The following is a 24655-nucleotide window of genomic DNA, read 5'->3' on the forward strand; positions in this document are numbered from 1 at the left end:
TAAGCTGAGCCTTAGGATACCTAAACTAAGATATATGAACATATTCTAGCCTGATATTCCCTCTTTCCTATCAAGCGACTTCTTCTGAAATTCTACAATCTAATGGTGTAGTAAGTATGTGACGAGGGGTTAGAGGACATACAAAAGGACAGTAACTGCGAGTAGGCACGTTACATATATGTTGGCTACTTCTTGTGAAGAAATTCCAAGGATGCCCCTGTGCCACATATATTGCAGGCATTCTCGGGCTTTGGTCTCGGGAATGGGTCGACTCCTTAGTTCAGGAGTTATTCTTCGGGGATGAACTCCCGGGGATGTGTACCTCACCTTCTCCTTTTGTTGTTTCCTTATGGGTGAATTTCTATGTGAGATTTGGACCCAGGAAATTGGACGAGTTGAATCGTTGTAGCGATTCAATGTCGGTTCCATGGTTCTCTATAGTCATATGAGTTACTTACCATGTAGATTGAAAAGGTATGTTTTGGGGTCTTGTTTCGAGGGCAGATGGGCAGGTAAACCCGGAAGACCAGACCTTGAGGGTAGCTCTCGACAGAAGGTTGGCAGGTAAACCCGGAAGACCTATTCTGGAGGAAACATGTACCTAATATCCGAACATGTGATATGTTCTCAGAATATCTAATCGAATGGTCAGTGGACATTCAATCGTGGTGCTACGAGTTGACATGCTTTCCTGTACTGGATAGTGAGGAAACCTTAGGATCTGACATGGATCTGTAGTTGATGTATGTACCCTGTAGAGCCGAGAGAACCCATAAGATAGGGGAACTCACTGAGATTTAGTAATCTCACCCCATTCATCTTATTATTTTTCAGGTACCGTGCAAGATCGAGTTTTGCTAGATGCTTGGATCAAGAGCTTTTGACCAGATGCCATGAAGACTGTGCCTGATCTTTTCTTCCGCTGTGTATTATTATCATTGTGTAGATATATTCATTGTATCCATCTTCAAGATGATTTTAAATGTATACATCTCATGTTATTATTCCTGACTTTTGTATGTACTCAGTACCAGTTATTAGTATTCTGCTGATATGATTCTAGACACATATTAGTAGGGTGTTACAATTGGTATCAGAGCAGGTCGACCCTCGACCTAGCTGTGAGGCATCATTAGAAAACTTCTTTATTCCTCACAAGTGTGCGTTGCTGGCTCGATTCTACTGTCATGTTATTCAGTTGTTGAACTTGATCAACTCACCAACTGGGTACGTGATAGGCAGGATCGCGGCAGAGCCGCCACGAGGACGCGTTATCCCTAAAGTGACTCATGTGGCAACAGAATTCCAGTAGTAATTATGGAGAAATGTTGGACTTGGATAGTGTCACGTATGCAAGGTAGATGCGATGACAGTCTACACGGGAGAAGCTAAGGAAGTTGGAAATTTCCAAAACACCTTTTGGGAAAAAGTGATCCTTTTAGAGAGAGTGTATGTTAGAGGAGTTTGTTGAAGTGGTAGAATTCGGTTAAGTTGGGAGTATGTTAGGATTGTTAGATGTAAGAGGAGAAATTGTCACAGAATAGTTGACAACCCAACTGTCGTGATATGGTCTAAGATGGCTGGAAGTTCCAAGACTTCGAATTGATGTAGTGAACCTACTCTGGAATCTCGATAGTAGTAAAGTAGATCCATGAAGCACCTGAGTAGGAATGGAGTAAGGGAATTCTGTGATAGAGCTGAGCTTGAAGCCGCTAGGAATTCGTTACTCGAACATGGTGCCAGTAGCAGACATGGACAGAGAAACAGTTGGATGGAAGACCTTGGGAGTTGAACAGAGATATTGGATCTTTCTAAATACACTTGCATAGGAAGTACGTGAAGGGGCAAGATTATCACCTCCGACTTGTTCTGGTATACCTTAAGATATGAGTAGTTATCTAGTGAAGGGTTGGTAGAACGAGTGGGAGTAGTGACCTCCAATTTGGAAATCTGGGATATCTGATTGGGTGAAAAGAAACTACTGCATCTCGTTGTGTACTCTGAAATGCGTGAGTCCTAGAACTACGCTAGGCGGAAATTGAATGGAGGGATATGCAAAGGGCATCAATCCATGTTCCCTGCTAGTTATGAATCATTTAATCCCGAGTGAAGCCGTCAAGCTATGCTATGCATTGGGTACTTAGGTGAACTACACTAGTGGTTGTCTGAAGCATCGGTGAGTTGACCACAGTAGGTGACTGTTATTTGTAACCATGATATTCCTATATGGTGGGAGTTAACATTGAGAATCTCTCGTGCGTGCCCTGTGTGAGTGAGTACACACTTGGCATAGGAACTCGAACTGGATTTGTAGTGAGTCAGATCTAGTTTGTTGTGTTCAGTGGAGGTTAACCTTAAACGTGTGACTAGAAGGATCTGAGTAGCGATGACCTCAGTTGAGACATGTTCAATCATCGTCGGTCGTGGCTATAGGATACGGGTGGGGATCGTTATATGCTACTGGGTAGGTTACTTGAATGCATGGACTCGGAGTGGGACCACCATGTTAGTACTACCAGATATGTATATCGCCATAGTATCGCTATCATGCACGAGGCGTGTGAGTCATTCTTTCCTGACAGATGTGGGACATGTTGATCTGGAACTCAAGGTAGGATAAGATTGGTATTCGTGAGACGCGGATCCATATTCTCATAAGGTATGAGGGATAAGAATCCACATGTTGCACTCGATGATTGAGGATTACGCGAGTAGGCGATGACAAGGTGGATTAAGTTCTGATACTACATTCTGATGAGACCTTGGGTGGTCGTGATCGCGTGAGAATTTTAGATTCTACATCTTGGATGCTCCTTGTTCAGTTGGAGTTAGTGAATCTTTATGCATATTTATGAGATGGGGATGTGTGTTTAATCATCATACTCCAACCAGCGCATTATGTGACTACTCATTAACGTTGGTGATTAATGTTAGAATGGACGAAGTATGTCTTGGGTTACCTCGATGTGAGAAGTATCGAGGGGAGTATCTGTAGATCCTCAAAAGATAAATAATGTCAGTCTCGGTAAGCAGAGACACCTTGGTTTTGGGAGTGTCGTGAAATTTCAAAGGGGAATATCCAAGGCACAAAGTTTGATCCATTGCATTATGATATACACTTAACTGCTATAAATGATGCATTGGGGAATGCGACCGAGGGAGTCAGTTTAGTGCCAGTTTCGGAAATGAAAAGGCATTAGATGACAGTGTGGTTGAAGTGCGACTATGAAAGTATTGTTATATCGGTTAAGCCATATGGATTATGGGAAGTGTTGTCATGTCAGCGGTATGAAGTCGTATGGTTGAGAATAAACTATGGACAGGTTTACAAAGTTATTGTAGCAGCTGTATAATTCGGGAATTAGTAAAGTAACATGAATTCATTTTTGGCGAGTATTCAGTTTCAGAAGTTCGGAAAATGAAATGTATGACAAGGGTTGTATTCTAAGGAGAATTTTCCAAGGATAGTTGCAAGAATTGTACTCTCTTTTGGATTTTTGGCGTCAGTTGTCCCGACCAAGATCGAAGGGAACAAATGAGATCAGTAATGAAGCCACGGTCTGGAGGAAAGGGGATGGGTGTCAGAAGGACGGTAAGAAGTATCCTCAACCGTAATTAAGAGAAAATTCGAGGACGAATTTTAATTAAGGGGGGGAGAATGTAACATCCCTGTTCACTTATTGTCCATAATCATGCTAATGTTAGTATTAAGGCATAATTATTCTGATTTGTGATTGAGAAGTGGATTTAGATGGAATTAGTAAGATAATGTGTGCTTAGTCTTTTGAAGATTAAGTGGAGGGCACATTAGTCTTTTTGATGGTGGACCATATAAGCCTAGAATCCTTCTCTCTAATTTATTTCTCCCCATTTCATTTTCTTTCTCCCACACTTAGAAGAACAAAACCAGAAAACAAGAGCAAGAGGAGAAATCAGAATTTGAGAGGAGCAAGGAGGTAGAGAGAGATCGAGTCTAGGGGGAAAGGAAGAAGAGAAGTTCAAGTTCTACCTACAACATGCATGTGTGTGGAACTTGGTGACCATGGAGGAAGAACTATGCTCAAGTGTGAAGATCATCATCATCGTCATCTCCTTTCTGAGCATCTCATTCTGTTTCATCATCATCAACAAGGTGAGTTCCATAGTTAGGACTTGGGTAAGAATTTGGGTTTTGTGATCAATTGCATGTTTGGGAACAAGGGTTAGAATGATAAATTGTTATTGCATGCTTGATTAATGATGGAGTATGTGTTCTTGAAGTGATAATACATGTATTAAATTGCTTTTACATGTTAGGGTTCAGATTGGAATGGATTAGAATGTGTTAGAACTGATCTTATGCAGTAAAAATGTCATTTTTGGCTCTGGTTCAGTGAGCAATCGATTGCACACCAATGCAAATCGATTGCACTATGAAAAATTAGCTTTCTGCGCTTCTGGTTCAGCGAGCAATCGATTGCACACCAGTGCAAATCGATTGCACCTGACAGAAAATCATCCTTTTACTGTTTCGACCATAACTGGAGTTCCGTAACTCAGAATTGGGCGCCGTCGGAGGCATTGGAAAGCTAACGGAAAGGGCTACGAGATGTCTAAGCTTCCACAACCTTAGCATACTTTTAAGTACTAATTAAACCCATGTGAATATTCCTGTATCGTGGTTACTAAACGATAATGCTCGAATAATTGATTTGTTAATCATTCTAAGGGCCTTGCTGCCCAAGTATTCCTTCAACTAGGTTGTAGGCATCGTGCAATGAGAAGTGATGGAAATCAAAGCTATCCATGTTCACCAAAATGTTGAGGTCTTATAGCTTGTGAAACTAACCATGTGAACCCAAAGGCGAGGTGGTCTTACTACATGGTGTGACTTGTGTATGTCGGTTAACAAAATATGGATATGGTAAGCTGAGCCTTAGGATACCTAAACTAAGATATATGAACATATTCTAGCCTGATATTCCCTCTTTCCTATCAAGCGACTTCTTCTGAAATTCTACAATCTAATGGTGTAGTAAGTATGTGACGAGGGGTTAGAGGACATACAAAAGGACAGTAACTGCGAGTAGGCACGTTACATATATGTTGGCTACTTCTTGTGAAGAAATTCCAAGGATGCCCCTGTGCCACATATATTGCAGGCATTCTCGGGCTTTGGTCTCGGGAATGGGTCGACTCCTTAGTTCAGGAGTTATTCTTCGGGGATGAACTCCCGGGGATGTGTACCTCACCTTCTCCTTTTGTTGTTTCCTTATGGGTGAATTTCTATGTGAGATTTGGACCCAGGAAATTGGACGAGTTGAATCGTTGTAGCGATTCAATGTCGGTTCCATGGTTCTCTATAGTCATATGAGTTACTTACCATGTAGATTGAAAAGGTATGTTTTGGGGTCTTGTTTCGAGGGCAGATGGGCAGGTAAACCCGGAAGACCAGACCTTGAGGGTAGCTCTCGACAGAAGGTTGGCAGGTAAACCCGGAAGACCTATTCTGGAGGAAACATGTACCTAATATCCGAACATGTGATATGTTCTCAGAATATCTAATCGAATGGTCAGTGGACATTCAATCGTGGTGCTACGAGTTGACATGCTTTCCTGTACTGGATAGTGAGGAAACCTTAGGATCTGACATGGATCTGTAGTTGATGTATGTACCCTGTAGAGCCGAGAGAACCCATAAGATAGGGGAACTCACTGAGATTTAGTAATCTCACCCCATTCATCTTATTATTTTTCAGGTACCGTGCAAGATCGAGTTTTGCTAGATGCTTGGATCAAGAGCTTTTGACCAGATGCCATGAAGACTGTGCCTGATCTTTTCTTCCGCTGTGTATTATTATCATTGTGTAGATATATTCATTGTATCCATCTTCAAGATGATTTTAAATGTATACATCTTATGTTATTATTCCTGACTTTTGTATGTACTCAGTACCAGTTATTAGTATTCTGCTGATATGATTCTAGACACATATTAGTAGGGTGTTACAGAGGGCATGTGCATCAACTTTCCTACCACCTTGAATGAATCAATATGACTAGTAGGACAAGTTTTACATGCAACTATAGCTATGCATTTAGTGGATAGTTCATTTCTCATGTCTTAAAGTAAACATGCTCAATAGCAAGTGTTATTTAGTTGATGTTTTTCAAAATCTCCAAAAACGTTTTCGAAAACTTGATTTACGGTGCTTCATTTATATTTTCTAAAAAATAAGTTAAATAGAGGAGGTTATTTTACATACGTATTTTTGAAATCATCATAAAAAACATCCAAAAAGATCCATTAGAAAATTTATTTTTGACTTTTAATATAATAGAAGTATCCTACAAAAATTTTAGCATATAAAAAACTAAGCTACCAAAAATTATTTTCAATAAGGTTAAAATTGATTTTTTCAAGGCCTCTTAGTGTATTATGAAATGGATGGAATTATTATTATTTTTTCTTTTAAAACAATTCTGTTGGTTTATGCAGTAGATTTGTTACACTCAAGTCATGTGTTTCATTTATTTTACAAGATCTACCATTTGGAGTTTGATTATAGTCATTATCCTTTATGAGTATGATTATTCTATCATTAGACTTTTTTTATAGGTTCCAAAAACTATAAAGTTTATTTACTTGATTGTATTTCTTTTTTTTTTCAAATTATGTTTTAGTTTTAGTTTTTTCTATTTTTTTAAATATAGTTAATTTAATTCACTATTTGTTAAATATTACAAACACACTTCACCCACTAAAAACGACAAACTAAAACAACCTAAGAGAAAACACATATTACTAAATATCAAAGCAACATTTGATCAAGCTAGCTGTCACGCCAACCAGACCACCATCATTAAAACATAAACTCCTAACGAGACGTCTTAGCCCATAACTAATCCTTGTACTGAGATAAAAACTCAAGATCCACTATTAGTTAAGGCAAATGATAAGGTTGTGAACCTATTTAAAAAATGAACACGAATTCATCACAGGCCTACCAAGAAACCCCGACATTGCTAGACAAATAGTTTTTTCCTTCACTTTTTACACATTTATTAAAGAACCACAAAATAGTGTCATTATAAGCAATCAAAAAAGAACAAACATCTGCATATCATACCCTAACATAATCACCCATACTCTATGACCTACCACTTAACAAAATAGAAAATACAAAAATAAACATAAGATCAACATCCTAATCCAACCACTTAACAATTCAATGCCATACAATCAAAGCTAAATGAAGATTTACATTTAAAAATTCAAGCTCTTATATGTAAAATATACACATAACAATAAAAAAGAATAGGGAACCTTAATTTTATCATTATATGTAATTTATTTGATCCAACTTTAATTATATGAGTAGTAGTCACAACATATAGCGCGTAATATTATATGGTAAATAACTTAACACCAGTAATAAATAAATATATTTAATAAAGATTCACCTCTAATAAGTTTATAATTTTCTTCAGTACTATATAAATACTTCATAGTGTAATATAATTTCTAATTGCACTTGGACTGTTATTAACTTCATTCACAAATAAATTAAATTTATAACAAATTATATTGTATATGATTTTATATTTATCATCTTGGTCAATTATCAATTTTATCAAGCTTTTTAAATTTACCCAGCAATGTTATTATTTAATTTTATCCACTATTTTTGTCAAATAAAATATATAAGCTTTTACTTTAATCGTGTTCATACTTATCGGTGTCACCTCTTTTCCTAAATTCAATTTAGTTGTGTCAAATATTTGAGGAAATACTACATGATAAAGCAAAGGAGGCATATTATATGCTTTAACATTGTTATGCACAAAAGAGAATCAATTTGAGAAATGTTACCGTAATATTCGAATATTAAATATAATGGTGAATTTTCTCCATGACTGTAACTTGCACAAAATAAATTGATAACTAAAAGACACATTGGTATCACACAAGCTTGGAAGATAAGATGGCTTCGTGCATGGATGCCATGTAGAAGATAAAACAAATTAGTTTAGATTCCCTTATAGATTCCACAATTGAGCATGGAGGGTGAGAATGCAAATTGTCATGCATGGAGGACATGTGCACAAGTTTCCTACCCACTTGGTGGAACGAATATGATTAATAGGACAAATCTTGCATGCAGCTATAGTAGTTATGCATTTATCTATATAAAGAGAACCTTGTATCTGTTTTAAATACACTCACTTAAACACCCCACAATTATCATTTCTTTATATCTAGGAAAATGAAGTTTGCACATGTATATGTTTTAGCTTCATTTTGTGTAAGTTTGTTGTTTTCATACTCTTTAGCTTGATTACGGCATATGCATGTATTTTTTTAATAAAATCAGATGAGTAAAAAACTCCTTAATTTTGTAACCCAACATTCATAGATAATATGTGAATATTTTTTCTAGATTGCTTTTGTCGGAATTGGCGCGACACTATCAGGAGAATATTATTGGCAATCTGTTTGGTCAAACACTCCTCTGCCAAGTGCTTTCGCCGATCTATTGCTTCCTTGTTAGTAATTAAATTATATATTTTTCTTTTTTATAATTTTAATTATGCTGATATATATGTATTGAATTATTCCCTCATAATAAGACTATTTTGAAATATTTAAGAACTAATAAATTTTGTGCTTCATATGGCATATGGAAAAACTAATAACCTACCTATTAAGTACGAAGAGTTAAACCAATACTCGACACTCTTCTTTCCACATGACCTTTATCCTGGGAAAACTATCATCTTGGGTAACACTAAATCTGCTGGAAACACAGTGCGACCATTCACTTAACCAAAACAAGGTGTCACAGATTCCATATGGTTGAAAAATAAAGAAAGACAAAGTCTTGATGACTTTTGTAAGAGCCCAACCGCTAAAGGAGAACACAAACATTGTGTCTCATCTTTGGAATCAATGATTGATCATGTCGTTTCACATTTTGGAACCACAAAAATTAAAGCTATTTCAAGTACCTTTGACAAAAATCAAGACCAATATGTGGTGGAGGAAGTGAAAAAAATTGGAGACAATGCTGTGATGTGTCAAAGATTAAATTTTGAAAAAGTTGTATTCAATTGCCACCAAGTTCGTGCAACAACTGCTTATGTGGTCTCATTGGTAACCCCTCAAGGAGATAAAACTAAGGCTTTAACTGTTTGCCACCATGACACAAGAGGAATGAACCCCGAGTTGCTTTATGAAGCTCTCCAAGTCAAACCTGGAGCTGTCCCTGTTTGTCATTTCATTGGAAATAAGGCTGCTGCTTGGGTACCCGATAATTCTGTTGACCATCCTTGTGTCATCTAGATGCTTACTAGTCATGCACATCATTTCCAATAAAATATATCACGGTAAAACCATGCTTGACATTTGAGGATTTTTAACTTTATGGGATCCTCACGTTCATACTAGAACTGTTTTAAAATAATGGATGTATTTATGGAGAACTATGATGTGCAATTTTAAATTCCATGTATTCTAAATAAAACATGCTAGTTCTATACTAATTAGAACTATGGTTTGTAACTTTGTATCTGGTGGTATCTAAGTATCTTATGACCAGTTTCCTTGTATGTTTGAATTTCGTAATGCAAAAGAAGTGTTTGATATATTATATTATTGTTATATTTTCTTTCAATTTTCATAATAAAATAATTATCATATGAGTATTTTAAGACGTGGAAAAAAATTTCATCTTTGCAAGGATTAGATAAATAATTGACTTAAATTGAAAGGATGTTTCATTTGGTTAATTAAAACAAATTATATACTAATATGATTTGACTTAAAAGTGAATAAGAATCATGTTCTATTCTAGAACCATAAATGGAAAGTGAATTAGAGGTCATGGCTGATATGAGTTTCTTGTCTGGTGAAGAGGGGAATGACCTTCATGGAATTTACACCAATGTTAAAGTCAGTATGTGAATGGGAAGAGTGAATTGAAATTGAATTTAAAATTGGATAATTGGGTCAATGCCTTCAATATATGTAGTAGACATGGAATAACAGACTTTTTATTTGCCATGCGTTAATTGTAAAGAGTTGTTCGATGAACCTGAAGTTTAGATCATTCATTGCTTTTTAGATGAAAGTTCTTGAGCATCTGGTAAAGGCTCCGTCACAATTTCTTCCAGCAAGTTGGGCCTATGTTAAAATTTTAAAAGTGCTTGTACGGAATCTTGAAGAGAAAGCCCTCTCTAACCCACTTTTACTCTCGATTGGTTTTTGTATCCGATGCAATAGGTGGAAATTTTGTTTTAGGGAAGGGTTTTAACCTCGGTTGGTAGTTCTACTCTAGAGAAAATTTCTGTTTTTTTTATAAATATGACTTTTTAATATTTTACCTAATTTATCATTTTAACCTGTTATTTTTTGAAGTGTAACCTAAATTACACATTTTTCCGAAACAAAAGCAAATGACATATTTAGAAAACAAAACTATATATTCCTTAAGAACCAAATGGTATACATTTTGTACTAAAATGCATCCTTTACACCAAAATAAAAGTATCACACATATCTTTATTTAGAGACCACAAATCAGCTTGGCGATTGAGAATGCAAATTATCATGCATGGAGGACATGTGCATCAACTTTCCTACCACCTTGAATGAATCAATATGACTATTAGGACAAGTTTTACATGCAACTATAGCTATGCATTTAGTGGATAGTTCATTTCTCATGTCTTAAAGTAAACATGCTCAATAGCAAGTGTTATTTAGTTGATGTTTTTCAAAATGTCCAAAAACGTTTTCGAAAACATGATTTACGGTGCTTCATTTATATTTTCTAAAAAATAAGTTAAATAGAGGAGGTTATTTTACATACGTCTTTTTGAAAACATCATAAAAAACATCCAAAAAGATCCATTAGAAAATTTATTTTTGACTTTTAATATAATAGAAGTATCCTACAAAAATTTTAGCATTTAAAAAACTAAGCTACCAAAAATTATTTTCAAAAAGGTTAAAATTGATTTTTTCTAGGCCTCTTAGTGTATTATGAAATGGATGGAATTATTATTATTTTTTCTTTTAAAACAATTCTGTTGGTTTATGCAGTAGATTATTTACAATAAGTCATGTGTTTCATTTATTTTACAAGATCTACCATTTGGAGTTTGATTATAGTCATTATCCTTTATGAGTATGATTATTCTATCATTAGACTTTTTTTATAGGTTCCAAAAATTGTAAAGTTTATTTACTTGATTGTATTTCTTTTTTTTTCAAATTATGTTTTAGTTTTAGTTTTTTTTTTTTTTTAAATATAGTTAATTTAATTCACTATTTGTTAAATATTACAAACACACTTCACCCACTAAAAACGACAAACTAAAACAACCTAAGAGAAAACACATATTACTAAATATCAAAGCAACATTTGATCAAGCTAGATGTCACGCCAACCAGACCACCATCATTAAAACATAAACTCCTAACGAGACGTCTTAGCCCATAACTAATCCTTGTACTGAGATAAACACTCAAGATCCACTATTAGTTAAGGCAAATGATAAGGTTGTGAACCTATTTAAAAAATGAACACGAATTCATCCCAGGTCTACCAAGAAACCCCTACATTGCTAGACAAATAGTTTTTTCTTTCACTTTTTACACATTTATTAAAGAACCACAAAATAGTGTCATTATAAGTAATCAAAAAAGAACAAACATCTGCATATCATACCCTAACATAATCACCCATACTCTATGACCTACCACTTAACAAAATAGAAAATACAAAAATAAACATAAGATCAACATCCTAATCCAACCACTTAACAATTCAATGCCATACAATCAAAGCTAAATGAAGATTTACATTTAAAAATTCAAGCTCTTATATGTAAAATATACACATAACAATAAATAAGAAAAGGGAACCTTAATTTTATCATTATATGTAATTTATTTGATCCAACTTGTAACACCCCATACATACATTGCCTAGGATATACGTATATGGCATTAAAATGGTACTCGAAAGTCATAAACATAAGCAGCGGAATAGATGATGTATAAGTACAAGTACAAAAGCCCAAACTGTCATGGCCAAAATACAAGAGTTCCAACTGGTACAAATACATATCCATAGTACAAAAGATAGAGATACAAAAGTTTATAGTCTACAACGGAAAGCATCGCCAAGAAACATCAACTCGAAGCTAAGTCATCTTACCCTTGCCTCGATCCTGCCTCGAACCACCTGTAAAAAGAATAATTGGAATGGGGTGAGATTACTAAATCTTAGTGAGTCTCCCTATCTTACGGGTTCACTCAGTTCTACAGGGAACATGCAATCAACGGATTCACCGAGAATCCGGGTTACCTCACGGCTAGGTACAAGTACAAACAAGGTACACCACCATTGGAAGTCACATAACTATCCAATATGGCCATAAGGATAATCACACAGTCAAAACCACTGTATGCAAACCCGTACCCATGTACGAGGAATCTAGGAGTAAGTTACAGCCCACTCATAGGCTACGCAATCCACACCCTCGGTGAGTTACACCCGTGTATCGCATCAAGAGACTTGTACCGGCACACGGAAAGATGGAACAAACGAGTCCTAAATGGCACACCGTTCGTGACGAGTTACCGCGGTGACCTTGCCTATGTGGCGTCACAGCCTCATCAACCATCAAAACGCACGTGTGAGGGACCCAACCAGCTTAGTACAAAACGCCATCTTGACAACACGAGCCCACCGGGCGAAAGCCTAGTGATCTTGCCTACGTGGCATCACTATAGGAGAATCGAAAGTAATGTTGCCTACATGGCATTACTTCTCCACCATACCAAGCACGCCGATGTGTAACCGCTAGTGGAGAAACGCCCTATAAGACCTCCACATGCACATCGCAATGGTAGCTCAGGTGTGTAGAACATACCGAGAACGCTGATGTGTACTGCAAGTGTGGAAGTGCCCCCTTACGGCCCACACAAGCACATCGCAACGGTATCAAGTGTTTTATGCGGTTTACCCCCTAATAGCCTAGGCCCACTCCGATTCAAGCATACCACAACACAATCAAGCCACACAGGCAAAATGTCTCCGAATGTTCAACCGGAACGAACGAGAAAAGCAATGATCACATCATAACACAATCAACAATTGCATTTCTCAAATATACATGCATACAAATAAGATGGTGATCATATCATAGTCTCATACACTTAAAACATGTACTAACATATCATACAAGTCATAAGAGGATTTCGGTTCTCGATACGGAACACAACTGCACTCATATGGGGAGAATTATCAATTCTGTATCAGACTAGTTCGCTACAGCGAACTCAAACAGAAGCTAAACTTCTTTAAATCCAGGTCATTTCGCTACAGCAAACTCCAGTGAAGCCCCGATTCGCTATAGCGAAGGAAAGTTCGCTACAGCGAATAAATCAATTCAACTCCCAGGTTTATTCGCTACACAGTTCGCTACAGCAAATCATTCGCTACAGCGAATGAAAGTTCGCTGCAGCGAACTCTGCAAAATCAGCAAAATGCAGAAACGCATTTGGGGTCCCCAAGCCCCAAATTTCTACATGCAAGCCCCTTTTATCGAATAATGAGATATAGGAACAATATGTAAACGAATTATTACTACCAATAGAGTCTGACACATGCACAAAATGAGGATCAAAAGCATTTACTCACAAACCCTTAATCCCCAAAGTTGGCATAAACCCCATAGAATACCCCAAGGTCTCTATCTATGAGACTCACCTGATTAAGCTGAGGAAGAAGCTCCGAAAATCAGAAGTGGATGATGAAGATTGATGGATCAAAGGTGCATGCAAGGCCGAAAGATGAATGGTATTCTCCTTCCTTCTTCTTCTTCTCATGTTTTCTTCTTCTTCTTCTTCTTCTCCTAAATTCTGTTTTTGGCTTCTAAAAATCAGAAATGTCCCAAAACCAAACAATCCTTATGACTTAGATAGAGTGCAAGGACTAAAATATCCCCCAACTAGACTTTATTTACCACAATGCCACTTGGTTCCATCTCAACTAAAAGAAATTCCTATCATTTAATCTTTTAATGAAAAATTAGAATATTACATAACTTTAATTATATGAGTAGTAGTCACAACATACAACGCATAATATTATATGGTAAATAACTTAACACCAGTAATAAATAAATATATTTAATAAAGATTCACCTCTAATAAGTTTAGAATTTTCTTCAATACTATATAAATACTTCATAGTGTAATATAATTTCTAATTGCACTTGGACTGTTATTAACTTCATTCACAAATAAATTAAATTTATAACAAATTATATTGTATATGATTTTATATTTATCATCTTGGTCAATTATCAATTTTATCAAGCTTTTTAAATTTACCCAGCAATGTTATTATTTAAATTTATCCACTATTTTTTGTCAAATAAAATATATAAGCTTTTACTTTAATCGAGTTCATACTTATCGGTGTCACCTCTTTTCCTAAATTCAATTTAGTTGTGTCAAATATTTGAGGAAATAGTACATGATAAAGCAAAGGAGGCATATTATATGCTTTAACATTGTTATGCACAAAAGAGGATCAATTTGAGAAATGTTACCTTAATATTCGAATATTAAATATAATGGTGAATTTTCTCCATGACTGTAATTCCCACAAAATAAATTGATAACTAAAAGACACATTGGTATCACACAAGCTTGGAAGATAAGATGGCTTCGTGCATGGATGCCATGTAGAAGATAAAACAAATTAGTTTAGATTCCCTTATAGATTCCACAATTGAGCATGGAGGGTGAGCATGCAAATTGTCATGCATGGAGGACATGTGCACAAGTTTCCTACCCACTTGGTGGAATGAATATGATTAATAGGACAAATCTTGCATGCAGCTATAGTAGTTATGCATTTATCTATATAAAGAGAACCCTGTATCTGTTTTAAATACACTCACTTAAACACCCCACAATTATCATTTCTTTATATCTAGGAAAATGAAGTTTGCACATGTATATGTTTTAGCTTCATTTTGTGTAAGTTTGTTGTTTTCATACTCTTTAGCTTGATTATGGCATATGCATGTATTTTTTTAATAAAATCAGATGAGTAAAAAACTCCTTAATTTTGTAACCCAACATTCATAGATAATATGTGAATAATTTTTCTAGATTGCTTTTTTCGGAATTGGTGCGACACTATCAGGAGAAGATTATTGGCAATCTGTTTGGCCAAACACTCCTCTGCCAAGTGCTTTCGCCGATCTATTGCTTCCTTATTAGTAATTAAATTATATATTTTTCTTTTTTATAATTTAAATTATGCTTATATATATGTATTGAATTATTCCCTCATAATAAGACTATTTTGAAATATTTAAGAACTAATAAATTTTGTGCTTCATATGGCAGATGGAAAAACTAATAACCTACCTATTAAGTACAAAGAGTTAAACCAATACTCGACACTCTTTTTTCTACATGACCTTTATCCTGGGAAAACTATCATCTTGGGTAACACTAAATCTGCTGGAAACACAGTGCGACCATTCACTGAACCAAAACAAGGTGTCACAGATTCCATATGGTTGAAAAATAAAGAAAGACAAAGTCTTGATGACTTTTGTAAGAGCCCAACCGCTAAAGGAGAACACAAACGTTGTGTCTCATCTATGGAATCAATGATTGATCATATCATTTCACATTTTAGAACCACAAAAATTAAAGTTATTTCAAGTACCTTTGACTTAAATCAAGACCAATATGTGGTGGAGGAAGTGAAAAAAATTGGAGACAATGCTCTGATGTGTCATAGATTAAATTTTGAAAAAGTTGTATTCAATTGCCACCAAGTTCGTGCAACAACTGCTTAAGTGGTCTCATTGGTAACCCCTCAAGGAGATAAAACTAAGGCTTTAACTGTTTGCCACCATGACACAAGAGGAATGAACCCCGAGTTGCTTTATGAAGCTCTCCAAGTCAAACCTGGAGCTGTCCCTGTTTGTCATTTCATTGGAAAAAAGGCTGCTGCTTGGGTACCCGATAATTCTGTTGACCATCCTTGTGTCATCTAGATGCTTACTAGTCATGCACATCATTTCCAATAAAATATATCACGGTAAAACCATGCTTGACATTTGAGGATTTTTAACTTTATGGGATCCTCACGTTCATACTAGAATTGCTTTAAAATAATAGATGTATTTATGGAGAACTATGATGTGCAATTTTAAATTCCATGTATTCTAAATAAATCATGCTAGTTCTAAACTAATTAGAACTATGGTTTGTAACTTTGTATCTGGTGGTATCTAAGTATCTTATGACCAGTTTCCTTGTATGTTTGAATTTCGTAATGCAAAAGAAGTGTTTGATATATTATATTATAGATATATTTTCTTTCAATTTTCATAATAAAATAATTATCATATGAGTATTTTAAGACGTGGAAAAATATTTCATCTTTGCAAGGATTAGATAAATAATTGACTTAAATTGAAAGGATGTTTCATTTGGTAAATTAAAACAAATTATATACTAATATGATTTGACTTAAAAGTGAATAAGAATCATGTTCTATTCTAGAACCATAAATGGAAAGTGAATTAGAGGTCATGGCTGTTATGAGTTTCTTGTCTGGTGAAGAGGGGAATGACCTTCATGGAATTTACACCAATGTTAAAGTCAGTATGTGAATGGGAAGAGTGAATTGAAATTGAATTTAAAATTGGATAATTGGGTCAATGCCTTCAATATATGTAGTAGACATGGAATAACAGACTTTTTATTTGCCATGCGTTAATTGTAAAGAGTTGTTCGATACACCTGAAGTTTAGATCATTCATTGCTTTTTAGATGAAAGTTCTTGAGCATCTGGTAATGGCTCCGTCATAATTTCTTCCAACAAGTTGGGCCTATGTTAAAATTTTAAAAGTGCTTGTACGGAATCTTGAAGAGAAAGCCCTCTCTAACCCACTTTTACTCTCGATTGGTTTTTGTATCCGATGTAATAGGTGGCTGTCATACCCCAAAATTTGCCCAACATGTTTATTCATATTTCAGTCCATCTGACTTTCAAATGCTCAAAGATATACAAGAAGAAAGCATACAGTCTCTCTCCTAAACAACAGCCTCTAAATTAGGGTTTCTGATGTAATCAGGAATTTGAACTTCTGATATCTCAAGTGGATTCCATGATCTCTCATATGATTCAAAGTATCCTCATGCCAAGTTTCAAGCTCTGATTCAAAAGATTGCTCACTCAATGACCCAAATAATCATCAATCGACTAGTTGACCTAAAAGTCAAACTATGGTCAAATCACAGTCAAAGTTCCTGATTTTTTGTCAACATTCTCATTTTGAAGTGTCATTCATCATTTGATCAAGGTTTGATCATGATTCATCAAGAAAAGGTCAAAAATCCACAAACGTACAAAGATGCTAAATTAGGGTTTCTAGGTAAAAGTCAACCGAACTTTGACCAGCCATAACTCTCTCATACTTTCTCAGAATTTCCTCAACCAAAGCTCATACTCAAGAAAATTTGATTCTCTACAACTTTGATGTTGGGCCCAAGGTCAAGAAATGCTTCCACATAAGAGATATGAGCCAATACATTACAGGTCTTTTTAGAAGATCGCAAAAAGCTGTTTTTTGTCAGGAGCCATATCTTCAAGATAAAATCTCCAAATGAAAAAGATGTTCCAAAGTGACTTGTAGAGGACATCTTGGGGTTTCCAAAAAGTACAAGATCACTGTCATATGATTAAAAATGAATGAGTTATGATTGATAGAAGTTGGGTGAAATTTGGAAAATGCATGGAATCCAAAGTGATGATTTTCATACTTTTAAATGGTGGGCCTATAAATTTGAGTTGTCCACGAAATCTTAAACCCAAAGGGAGTCCAAGGATCAAAAATTATTATTTTTATGATATTATTTTATTTATATTTGATTTTAATCTTTTAAAATCAAACAAAATCAAATAAATCATGAGATAATGATATCTATGGAATCAATTCTTCTCTTTGATTAAAATCTGAGTAAATTTCATTCATTGGCTGAGATTAAAAGGAAAATATGCACAAAATAATAGAACACTCAAAAATAGAAATTTCATTCATTGGCTAGGGCATCAAGGTTGGATTGCTTCGAAACCATTGTTACAAGCATTTTTAGGCTGAACCATGGGCATATTTGAGATCAGGGGAAGATTTTAAGGTGATCTGGGCAGTTTGTTTTTTTGTTTAACGCTAATTTTGCAGATTTTGAGGTTCCAGAATTTGCTGCGATATTTGGTAGCGAAATCCGCAGCCACTTTGAAGCAAAATCGTAGCAAATCTTTGATGGAAGAGGATGAACAGTTCTGGAGACTATTGACCATGCGTGGCAACTCTCTATTCGTGGGTCAGTTGGTCAAGATCATCACGTTGGTTCTGATTGGTTGGGTGCGCCACTACGGGTCCCACGCGCGTCGTTTTGGTTCACGGTCATGTTTTGTTTTTTTATTCATTTTATTTGTTTACTTGATAACTAATAATCATAGCGCAGGTGGTTGAAGGATAAGATTAATGGCCAGCAAAACCTTATTTCGAGTCCCACCTGCGCCCCTTTAATTTTTATGGTGATTTACTACAAGATCCAGCGCATGGTGTCTATGAAACCTCATCGTACAACCTCCGATCAGGACCGTCAGATCATAATCAAGGCATAATCTAATGGTCACGATGGCAAGGATCATCATACACCTTCAAGTGCCAGTCACACATAATCATAGCTAAGTATTTTTTTAATTCCTTTTTAATTTTAATTACATAAACAATTTATTTATGTTCCTTTTCTTTTTTATTTTAAATTTTTTATTTATTTTAATAAATAAATTAGTTTTATAGTGAAATTATAACCATTGATTATTTAATCGAAAGTCTGATTTTCTTATAATATTAAAATTATTTTTAGTTTTTTTAATAATTATTTTGGGGCAACCATTTAATTTTGGGCTAATTAAAATTATTTTTATGCCTTAAACCCTGATTTTAGCATGATAATTAATCACTGTCCTCTGGTAGGTGTTTTCCACTAACGCATTTTTAAGCCTTATAAACCTTTTGGGTCATAATAAGTTTTCTTAAAAACCTTTTAGGTTCATATTAGGGTTTGTAAGATTTAGATCAGTCAATGCACTAACCTTTTTCTTTCTTTGTTCAAATTTTCAGTATTAATCAAGATTCTCCGATTACGCGCCATGCCAATCAAAAAGCTAAGTTCCGATCCTGTTCCTATTTAAATTTAATTTTTATTAATTTTTACTTTTGCCTTATAGGTTCAATTAGGGTTTATTTCATATGTTAAGGAACTTCTCTTACACTCACCCCTATTATTTTCATTTTAATTTTCAGGGTCAATGGAAGGTTTGAGGGAGATCAAGGCATTCAATGTTTAAAACTAATTATTGGTCCTTCTTATTTTTTCTGTTTGTTAATTTTCCCCATCCCCGCAGGTGTTTATTGTAATAGCGTAGGAACTTTAATTTCTGCCTTTAATTTCCGCTCATTTTAAGCTGCGTGGTTAGTAATCCTAGGGAGTGTAAACCCTGAATTGAACATAGAATCACCAATAATTACAAGATAAATTATCTAAATTGAATCACGTGATTGTTGCACCCACACACCTTTAGGGTAATTCCTCTTGTTGCCTTGTTGCCTATGTTGCTTATTGCCTCTAAGTATACTAAATAGTCAAAGTCCCCCGATTCCGAGGATACTTAAAGCAATGTTGCCTGTCGCCTTCAAAGTTATTGAAACTCCCTCGATGTTGCCTTATAAAATGATTGTCCCAAATTGCTATGGTATCCTCGCATGATGCCTAAAAGATAAAATGACTGTTATATTCTTCCCTCAGACTACCTGCCTCTCTATGGCATGGGACAGTCTTATGGCGATTGAACTCTCGATGACCCTTCAACCTCCAAATGAAAGGCTTCCTGCCCTCTTATGGCATGGATAGACCCTTTCGCCCTGAAAAGCTAAAAGAACGAATTTTAAAACTTAGGGTAGTTGCTATTAATTGCTTGCTCTTTTTCAAATTCAAATTTAAAACATTTTCCCACTCCTTTTCAAAATCAAATTCAAAACGACTACGCTTATTTACAAGCTAAAGTTCTTCTTCAAAGTTTTTACTTTTCACACCTCCTTTTCAAACATTTCAAAACAAACAAGTGAGCTAAGCAATTAAGAGCCCATGGATAACCATGGATGCAAAGGGTGCCTTAGACCTTCCCTTTGTATAACTTACCCCCCGAAATCAAAATCTTTCAAAGGTTTTTTTCTGTTCTTTTAGCCTTTCCTAAATTGGATAAAATAAAAGTCGGTGGCGACTCTTGCTATCCGCACATTTTCAAATAAAGTCAGTTCACCGTATTACAGAACTGGCGACTCTGCTGGGGATACTTTCGAATTAAAAGAGGGGTTACCTTAGATTTTAGGATTCACTTTAATTGTTTGATTTGTCTGCTTTATATTTCAAAGGCTGTTTTGGGTATTTACTTGTGTGAAAGATCCTAACCCGAATCTGAGAACCTTAGGTAAATGGCATGAGACCAAGGAGACTGCACAGCGTATACTGATGTGGTTAATATGGTGTCCATCGTTAGTGTGACACATTGGTTTGTCCTGGTGTTCCTTGGGATCCGACTCGAGGAAACACTTGGCTGCTGCGTGGTGTCATTAAGCACTAATTTGCCCCTAGAACCCTAGTTGAACTTGACTTTGGCCTTTTAGAAAGTAGCGAGATGGCTGGCTTTGGTTCCGACTGAAGTTGGTTGATACTCGAAGCTACACTCATATGGACTAGACTTTCAGGACCTTCTCGGTCGGTGATTCGATTGCCAAACTGAGATAAGCGCCTTCGAGAAAGGTCAACGATATGAGCTCCCTAGAACCCGATCTTTATATAGGACAGGTTGAACCAACTAAACTTTAGTGGGGAGGATACTTACCTACGAACTTCATGCAAGCCTCTAAACCTAAGGGCACTTGTGTGACTTGTCTGTGTTTGCTACTAACCTTTGTTTCCTTGCAGGTTTTTCTTGTGGGGCTCACTTGTCCTTATTACCTTACGTTTCGTCTGATGCATTGCATCTGCATAACATCATGACATCATGACATCGTAACATTGCATGTTTACTAACCCTTTCAAGGATCTTAGGAATTTAGGGCGCACAATTTCAGGTGCTCTTATCAAGGGCTGAACTCTTATCAAGGGGCAAGAGGATTTACTTTCCTCTCGCCACATACCTTCCAATTCAGAGACGCTGTACCTATCAAGGGGCAAGAGGATTTATTTTCCTCTAGCCATATACTTTCAAATTCAGAGGTATCCCGAATCAGAGGCGATGACCCACTCGATATGGTGAGCTTGATTCCCATGGAAGAACATCCAAGAATCAGAGTTCTTCAAACAAAGATGCGACCAAATTATTTTCTAAAGTTGCTAACTAAATTCCTAAAGATCCTTGAAAACATTGCATCTGCATTCATAAACATCGCATCACAGGTTTCCACCACAGGTTTCTCACCTCCTCGCTGTTTATTTCAGCATCATGAATCTCGAGCAATCAATCAAAGACCTTCAAACTCAGAACGCCCAATTTCAAGATCTGATCCTGAACTTGTCCAAGGGGCAAGATGAACTGAAAGCACTCCTTACCAAGAACAAGAAGAAGAAAGGCAAGAAGATTCTGGGGAAAAGGCTTAGACCGATCTTGTAACTCAGGGATGCCGAAACCTCCGAAGACAGTGACGAAGATGAGCAAGATGATGATGCTAGTATCAAGACTGAGGAAAAAAGTAATCATGATGCTGCCAAGCCTTCTGAAGAAGAAGAAGATTATTACCATGAGAACGAACATCCTAACGACAAATACAAGTTGTTGGAGGAACATATGAAAGCCATAGAAATTCAGAAGGTACCTGGACTAGATTTTGAAGATCTAGGACTCATCTATGGAGTTGTCATCCCTCTGAAATTCAAGATTCTGGCCTGTGCTAAATACGATGGGGTCTCTTGTCCAAAACTGCACTTGAAGTCTTATGTAAGGAAGATTCAGCCTCATACCGCTGATAAGAAGCTGTGGATCCACTTTTTCCAAGAGAGCCTATCTGGAACTCAACTTGAATGGTACTATCAACTGGAGGGTACCAACATCCGTACATGGGAAGACTTGGTTGTTGCTTTCTACACGCAATACCAATACAATGCTGATCTTGCGCCAACTCGTACATAATTACAAAGCATGTCCATGGGACCTAATGAAAACTTCAAAGAATATGCTCAGAAATGGAGAGACTTGGCTGGCAGAGTCCAACCTCCCATGGCTGATCGAGAGTTAGTTGACATGTACATGAATACACTAACTGGTCCTTTCTACAGCCATTTACTTGGTAGCTCCTCGTTTGGTTTCACTGACCTCATACTGACCGGAGAACGTGTTGAAAATGGTATCCGAAGCGGAAAAATTCAGGCGGCTACTTCTTCTGGTACTGTAAAAAAGTCATACAATGGGAAGAATGAATCCACCACTGTTGGGGCAGTCCTGGTCTCTAGTCAGGACCCAACACAACAACAACAGAAAGATCAACATAAGCAACAAGGTGGCCAACGTCCTTGGAAATCCAAACCCAAAAGGTCGTTTACTCCACTACACATGCCACTGGCTCAAGCTCTGCAACACTTGCTCGATCGAAGTCTGATAACTCTACTGCCTCCATACTCAGCTCCTGCTAATCCCGTCCCTGGGTACAAATATCATGCAAGATGTGCTTACCATTCAAATAGTCCTGGTCACAATACAGAAGAGTGTGGGCCATTGAAACATAAAATTCAAGACCTGATTGAAGAATGGATCGTTGAATTTGGCCAACCAGAGAAGCCACACAAAGTCTAAAGGAGGGCTATTTAGATCATTAATTTACTCGCATTCGCAATCTCTTTCCTGTTTGTTTAAACATTCGTCTTATGTCAGACTCTATTTATTTTATCATAATCATTAATGCATTGCATACGTTTGTCTTGATTTATTTCTCTTCCTATTGCTATATTAAACTCTGTTTTTACTTGGTTTTCGTTATGATATTTAATTCTCGCTAAAGCTGTAAGCCTTTTGAGGGAGGATGACGAAAACGGTACCGCAACCTCATACAGTATGCTTTTGAACGGACTATGCTAACGATGTACATGCATTGTTTCAATTCCTAAACAGTGGAGATATAAGGATGTTAATCCCTCGTCAACCCTTTCGAGCCTAAGAAGTAGAAGTCTTCTTTTTCATACAGATTAAAACCTTTAATCATAACCTGGGGCAGGGTAGTTACTCAGTTACCTCAATTATACCAGGTGCTTTACACAAGTGATGGATTCCCGTAGTTCTCAAGTCAGGCAGTCAATATCCATAAAAGAAAAAGAAAATTGTTAAGTCAAAACCTATGAAGGAGACTTATCAAAAATCGAAACATCCCGCTGACTGTAATCTCAAAATAAACAGTTTAGGCAAAAGTTAGGGATAATAAAGTCAAAAAAGAGGTTACTACAAATCCTCGACAAAAGAAAAAAAAAAAAATATGACTGCCTTTTCAAAATAAACTTTCGGTGCTTCAACCATCATCAAATTAATGTCAACATTACGACTTCAAGACCTGCTAGAACTTAAATGCAAAGTTAACTGAGCATAAGATCGAAGAACATCACGAAGATTGGGATGGGTACAAATAAACTTTGAGCCTTTATCCTTTGTTTCTTAAACCGTGAACCAAGCCACGTTACAACCCTTGAAAGTCCTAATTGAAGCATGGTTAGTTCGAAAGCATACTGTCACAAAAAGGGTATCCTGACTCCTTAAAAGTTTACCAAAAATCCTGAGTTGATATCATGTTTTTACAAATATCACTTTCTTACATATTTTGTTTTACTAAAATTGTTTTTAAACTTCAAGACAGACATATGCATTGCATTTTAATGAGTGTCATTATAAAACAATTTTGTCTACGTAATTTCAAATGTTTGGCATCAGGAAGAATATGCATGGGGCATAATTAATGACTAAAAGTCCTCCCGACAAATAAATTTGTAGAAACGTCTCGTATGCATGACTCGATCAGCTAAAAGCTTGTTTACACAAAGGGCACGACATATTATTATCCCATCTACTAAGGGAAAACTAGTCACGATTCATAGAACCTCTCAGAGGCACTGAAAAACCAGAGAAGTTAGTCCATCACTGGGGGCACGTCACATCAGTCACAAATCTCAACAAATGCTATTAAGCTACTAGCATCAGATGATGTCGGTATCTGTCTCTTCTTTGAAGTTCTAATTCCAAATTCAAGTATCGAGCATACCAAGCTACTGATTCCAGGGGCAGGTATATGCCTGCAAGCGAAAGACCATATGTGGTTAAAGGGGTTTTCCAACAGCAAGTACTCAAAGACATGGGGCAATGGAAAGTTGAAATCCCTGGGAATCCTCCCCACAGAGTTATTTTCACGAAATATCCCCACATAGTACCTTTCGAGAAGTTATCTTCCAATAATATCTTCCTAATAAATACGTGGTTCCCCAATGGAGTTTACATCTCTGACACTGCCGTTTCTCCGA

General features: G+C 36.2%; 1 protein-coding gene, 1 long non-coding RNA gene and 1 pseudogene across 2 annotated transcripts; 2 read left to right on the top strand and 1 right to left on the bottom strand.

Annotated features, from left to right (window-relative positions):
- The first annotated feature begins 8216 nt into the window (after positions 1-8216).
- Positions 8217-16240, top strand: LOC131620856 (embryonic abundant protein VF30.1-like; annotated as a pseudogene).
- LOC131620857 (embryonic abundant protein USP92-like) lies at positions 8690-9626 on the top strand. The gene has a single exon (XM_058892035.1). The coding sequence runs from the start codon at positions 8930-8932 to the stop codon at positions 9320-9322; it is 393 nt and encodes a 130-aa protein (XP_058748018.1). The 5' UTR covers positions 8690-8929; the 3' UTR covers positions 9323-9626.
- On the bottom strand, positions 11914-13935 carry LOC131620858 (uncharacterized). The gene is made up of 2 exons (XR_009289316.1): positions 13761-13935; positions 11914-12230 (listed from the first exon to the last, which is right to left on the bottom strand). It is a non-coding gene; the product is annotated as an uncharacterized LOC131620858 (long non-coding RNA).
- Positions 16241-24655: the final 8415 nt, after the last annotated feature.

Source organism: Vicia villosa, linkage group LG7 (genome assembly GCF_029867415.1).
Source record: "Vicia villosa cultivar HV-30 ecotype Madison, WI linkage group LG7, Vvil1.0, whole genome shotgun sequence".
NCBI classification, from domain to species: Eukaryota; Viridiplantae; Streptophyta; class Magnoliopsida; order Fabales; family Fabaceae; genus Vicia; species Vicia villosa.

Bases quoted from the DNA above. Each gene is read 5' to 3' on its own strand.
- LOC131620857 (XM_058892035.1), top strand. From the start codon at position 8,930: ATGATTGATCATGTCGTTTCACATTTTGGAACCACAAAAATTAAAGCT.